The 4,960-nt window shown below is 43.8% G+C and overlaps 1 protein-coding gene across 1 annotated transcript; it reads right to left on the bottom strand.

Annotated features, from left to right (window-relative positions):
• Positions 1-893: 893 nt before the first annotated feature.
• rmdn1 (regulator of microtubule dynamics 1) lies at positions 894-4,941 on the bottom strand. The gene is made up of 10 exons (XM_037078557.1): positions 4,378-4,941; positions 3,957-4,062; positions 3,753-3,837; positions 2,629-2,788; positions 2,361-2,450; positions 2,206-2,261; positions 1,735-1,822; positions 1,621-1,651; positions 1,326-1,459; positions 894-1,161 (listed from the first exon to the last, which is right to left on the bottom strand). Exons 1-10 carry the CDS (start codon positions 4,507-4,509, stop codon positions 1,120-1,122), a joined length of 924 nt encoding a protein of 307 aa, XP_036934452.1. The 5' UTR covers positions 4,510-4,941; the 3' UTR covers positions 894-1,119.
• Between the last annotated feature and the right edge of the window lie 19 nt (positions 4,942-4,960).

Raw genomic sequence — 4,960 nt, 5'->3', positions numbered from 1 at the left:
CGTGCCGTCTTTGGTTTTTTGTTGTGCGATTGTCAGGGGGGATGAGAGGCCTTCTGCTCAGGAATATACAAAAATGCTGGCAGGTTCTATTCTGCTCCTAAAAGAATAAAATAATGCGCTGTTGGTTTATCCTTTGTTTTGATTTGGATCTTGCCTGTGGAAAGAACCGTGCATAATAAATGTATTTTCATTACGGCCACTTTGAATTCATTTTGAGTAATGAATGAATGTAAGCCAGACTCAGTGTTCGCACTGTTGGTTCATTTACATGTTTTCCTATTCATCACACATTGTTGTTTGTATTTATTGAGTTATGGGTGAACACTCGGAGCCTGTCATAAAGCTGAGAGTCAAATATCATAACGGTTGTTCTGAGAAGAGGAATCACTGTGCAGGTGTTGTGGTATTTCAGTCGAAGATGACAAGCTGTGCCTGTCAGCTGAGAGAAGGTATCCAAACTCTTGGGCAGTATGGGGATGATCGTGATCCACTGACTGTCCTGAGGTCCCAGTTCATATTAGGCACACAAGAGGTGGAGAACACACAACTGGATGTGTCTGTTCTGCTGTGACATCACAGTTGGACAGCTGAACAATTGGCCAGTTTTACTCATTTATTTCACATTGTTGTATTTATTTGATTGAGCTAATGTTGAACACTTCAGGCCACCATACTTAAGAATCATAAAGTGAATAGTCGGATACACTGACATCACAATTGGACGTGTCATGTCAACTGTTGCGTCACAGTTGCACACGTTTTTTCTAACCCCTTTTCATTGTTACGTTGAAGATTAATTTGTGGCGAAGTTCATTATTAATGCATTACTAATACAGAGCACCTCTGAAGTGCTCAGGGATGGATTCATTAAGGATTAAGGAAGAAAAAAAAAATCAATTCATATACTTTTATTCAAATATACATTTAATTCCAGAAACCGGTCTGAATGATGTGTTATTTCTGTTTGCAAGGCCACTCACAGTTCTTACCGTATTCGTATTAATAGTTACAAAATCATAAAAAACTAAACATTTGCAATTTATTGGTGTGTTAGGAGTTATCAAAAAAAGTGCAACAGTCGTCAAAGGGATCCGACTCCACTCAGTCGGGGCGACAGCTTCATCCTAGCTTCTTCAACAGGTCGGCGGCTTCTTTATGGACCTGCGGAGTTACAAAATAAAAAAGTTAACCCTCCCCGTCAGCGTGTGCGATCCATTCCTGAAGGGATTTCAGCATCTTCCTCACCGCTGAACTATGTTACAGCTGGACTAAGCCCTAAGAAAAAACACATTCAATCAAAAGCTAGTAGTCCTGGTGTTGCGCACCTCCTTGTCCTCCTGTGTGTGAGCAGGGTACTCTTTAGCTTTGGTTAGCCAGAGCAGTGCCTTCTCCTTGTCTTTCATGGCCATGTACGTCTTCCCGAGCATCAGCAGGTTTTTGCTGTAGAAGTTTGGATCAACTGGGGGAAAAAAAAAGAAAACACAGATACCTGCATTGTAAGTTGGAGTTTGCAAGCACAGTGTCGCTTTTTTGTTTTCCAAGAATCTGAGCTGCAGCCGACAAGAGGTCAGGATTTTTTTATTCTCTATTTTCTTCCCTCATTTGTATGTTGTGTTTTACCTTCCTCAGCTTTCAGGAAGAATTCCAAAGCCTAAAAGAGTGAAAAAAGGAGGACTTTATCCAAACGTGCAAGTCAGTAAGAAAATATGCCAAAGACATCATGTAGATCCTCACCTCTTCGTAGGTGGACGAAGGCGGCGATGCAAAAATGACAGCCGCCACCTTGCATTGGTACCATGGCAGCTCAGCAAAGGCAAAGCACCTAGGAGAGAGAAGACAGACATGAATCCCCTGAAGAATAAAGCATTAAAAAGGGAAAGGTGAAAGCTGAGCGTAGCCACTTGTGTGTTTTTCAGGTGTACTTCAGCTGTTCAGGATAAAGCTGCAATGAAGTTTTACGGAAATGTTTCGGGGACTACAAAACTTCCCAGCAGCATGGCGACGAGCAGATAATGACCAAATCTTCCAGTGACTTGTAGCTGTCATCGTATTGCATTATTTGGTGCAAAGAAATCACGTGGCTCTTTGGATGGCAGTGTTGCCTTGGCTTGTCTAAGTGTGTGTCCATGTGTGGTCTGAACTTTCCAAAGCTCCAGGGGCGGTTGTATTGAAATATGGGATTGTTACGATAAAAAAAAGACTCACCAGTAACCCAAAATATGAATGGAAGTAGCATCCATGGGGTTGAGCTTGATGGCTGTCTAGGAAAAAACAAAAAAACAAAACACGTTTCACTTCAACATACACAGAAATGTGAGATAATGTAATATTATTACACATCGACCCAAATGTCCAGTCACCTCTAGATGGTCCCTGATGATGTATGAATTTCCAATTTTCACCTTGACGCCCTCATAGTCCCCAACATCACTGAGACATACGGCATACCACTGTATTAGGAGAGGGAGGGTTTTGAGAGATACAAAGAGAGAAACAAAAAAAAACCCTGCACTGCTTCACAATGAGTCGATCGACTTGAAATCATCCTGCCAGTGCAAATGCATGCAAAAGGTTTGTTTCATGGCGGTCGTGGTTGACGCACATGATAAAGTGGACCCGTCGTCTTACTTTGTGTGCAGCGAAACACTTGTCGTCCCTCTCCAGTGCCTTCGTTACATACTCCAGGGCCTCAAACACCAGCTGCTTCTTCCGTTCGGCCTCCATGTTGGGCAGGAGGGACAGGTCGCGGGACGCACGGGCCAGCCTCCACAGAAACTCTGCATCATCACTGGACACACACACACACACACACACACACACACACCATAACTCTCCGTCTCTGATTTGATAGATCCAATGTGCACGGGAACAAAGTTACAGAAAAACTATTCATGTGTATAACGTAGAACTTTGTACCCTCTGGTGGGTGATACCACAAAAAGGAATAACTCACTGAACCTTCAAAACAAAAACAATAAGCAATAATCAGTAACAAGATATCTCACAGGCCCCAAATGAAATGGTGACAAGGCCATATCAGGCAAGCGACAGATTTGAATTTCTTTGAAATCTCCCCCAAAATTGCGACAATGATTACTTACAAATCTATTGAAATTAACCTCAACATGAATTGATAATAATAATTATCTGATATTTTCCAACGGGCAGTTAATATATCACTGCCACGTTGTTCCTTTAATACACTTCCAGTAAACTTCCTAAACTGTTTCAGTTTAACCCCTGCTGATCATGTCGGTTTGATTCCCGAAGAGTTTCTGTCTAACCTCCCCTCAGCAGGCCACTACGCAGGAGAGAGCTGCTGCAGACTAGTGTCTGACTTGTTTCTGTCCAGCCTCTGCAGGTCAGTTAACTAAGTACTGAAAAATGAGATCATGGCTTGACCCTTAGCTGAACGGCTGCTGCTGCACCAGCTGACAAACAAAGGTACCCCATGGTTAACCCCATGTTGCCCTAGTTAAAAACCTGCAAATAAAGGAGTAGATGCTTTTAATGATTGTTTTATTTATTTATTTATTTTTGTTTGAGCTGGGGATTTTCGAAGCCACCTATTTAAAACCACACTGCTCCCTCAGTACACAGAGTCAGAGGTTCTCCAGTTCTCCAGACAGACCCTTCAGAGAGAGTCACGATGCACAAATCTGGGTTGTGTATTAGTGATGTCTAGTGAGAACAGAAGAAAGAATATAAAGAGTTGGTCATGGCCACAGCGTGTGTGTGATCCCTCTTCTCACCTGTCCTTGTACTGCAGCAGCAGCTGGTACAGCTTCTCTGTCTCTGCACAGCTGTACAGGTAGTCGGCCTGCTCCAGAACCTCCTCTGCACACACACACGCACACAGCACCAGATTCACTCAGATCTCCTCTCATCCGTGACATATTGTGCTGCTCTTGCTCTTATTTGAACAGTGTCACACATCCAGCACAGAAGTCACCTACCTTTTTCTAAAGCCTGGACCACAGCTGAACTCTGCACTCTGCGATAAGCTTCATAAGCCAGACAGGAGAGCACAGGGAGCCCCAGGACGAATGCAGCTCCTCCACCCTGTGCACAATACAGGAAGTGAATGAAGGGGCAATTCAAGTACACTCTTAACACAGTGGGTGAGAACAGATCTGTTGTTGTCGCACTCTGAGACAAAGCTGCACTCTGGCTGAGCAGCTCCCTGTTAGTCCCAAAGCCCTGCTGACCTTTTACCTTGATACAGGACAGAGGCTTCTACAGTGGCGCCCAGTTCTCCCAAATCAAATTTCATGAATCTGGGCACCTGTCAGTGGGAATTAGCGAACAATTCTCACAGTCTCATGCAGGACAACAAACACTATCCGATGAGTAAGACTGACAGGCATCGTTACTCACAGTCCCGGCAGTGGGAGTCCTTGTTGCAATTGTCCTGTAGTGCCTGTTGATGCATCTGATTCTGATGGCTTTCGCACCAGAGGCTGATAGCGAAGTCCTGCTCACACACCGCGTCAACACCATTGCAGCCATCGCTCCAGCGTCCCGCAGATCAGTGATCAGGGGACCGACTGCAGCACAAACTACAAACTGCCTGCTAACACCGGCAGTCCGCAAGCACAACAACGGTGGACATTCAAGAGCGCAAAACGCTGACAATAAATTGGACCGTGTTTTTCTCGTTTATTTTCCCTTAAACGTTCTATCTTCTTATTCTGTGTGTCAGAGGTGTCATTGAGCATTACCTCATCATGATTGTGTTCGTAACATTTTACTACCTGATATACGGGGAGGAAACACTTAACTGAAGTTAAATTCAAGCTAACAACAGAAAGCCCTTTTGCCGAAAAATTCATTTGAAAGCAAAAAAAAAATCAAAAGAACTGAGTAAATTATTTGTTAGAAGCATGGAGGGTAACACAGAGCATGTTATAGCAATGCCTCACATGTAAACTGCCCACCGCAGCGTCTCTTTTATCGCTCC

This window comes from Acanthopagrus latus, chromosome 19 (genome assembly GCF_904848185.1).
Source record: "Acanthopagrus latus isolate v.2019 chromosome 19, fAcaLat1.1, whole genome shotgun sequence".
In the NCBI taxonomy this organism is placed as follows: domain Eukaryota; kingdom Metazoa; phylum Chordata; class Actinopteri; order Spariformes; family Sparidae; genus Acanthopagrus; species Acanthopagrus latus.
This window is presented reverse-complemented; position numbering and strand designations above follow the sequence as displayed.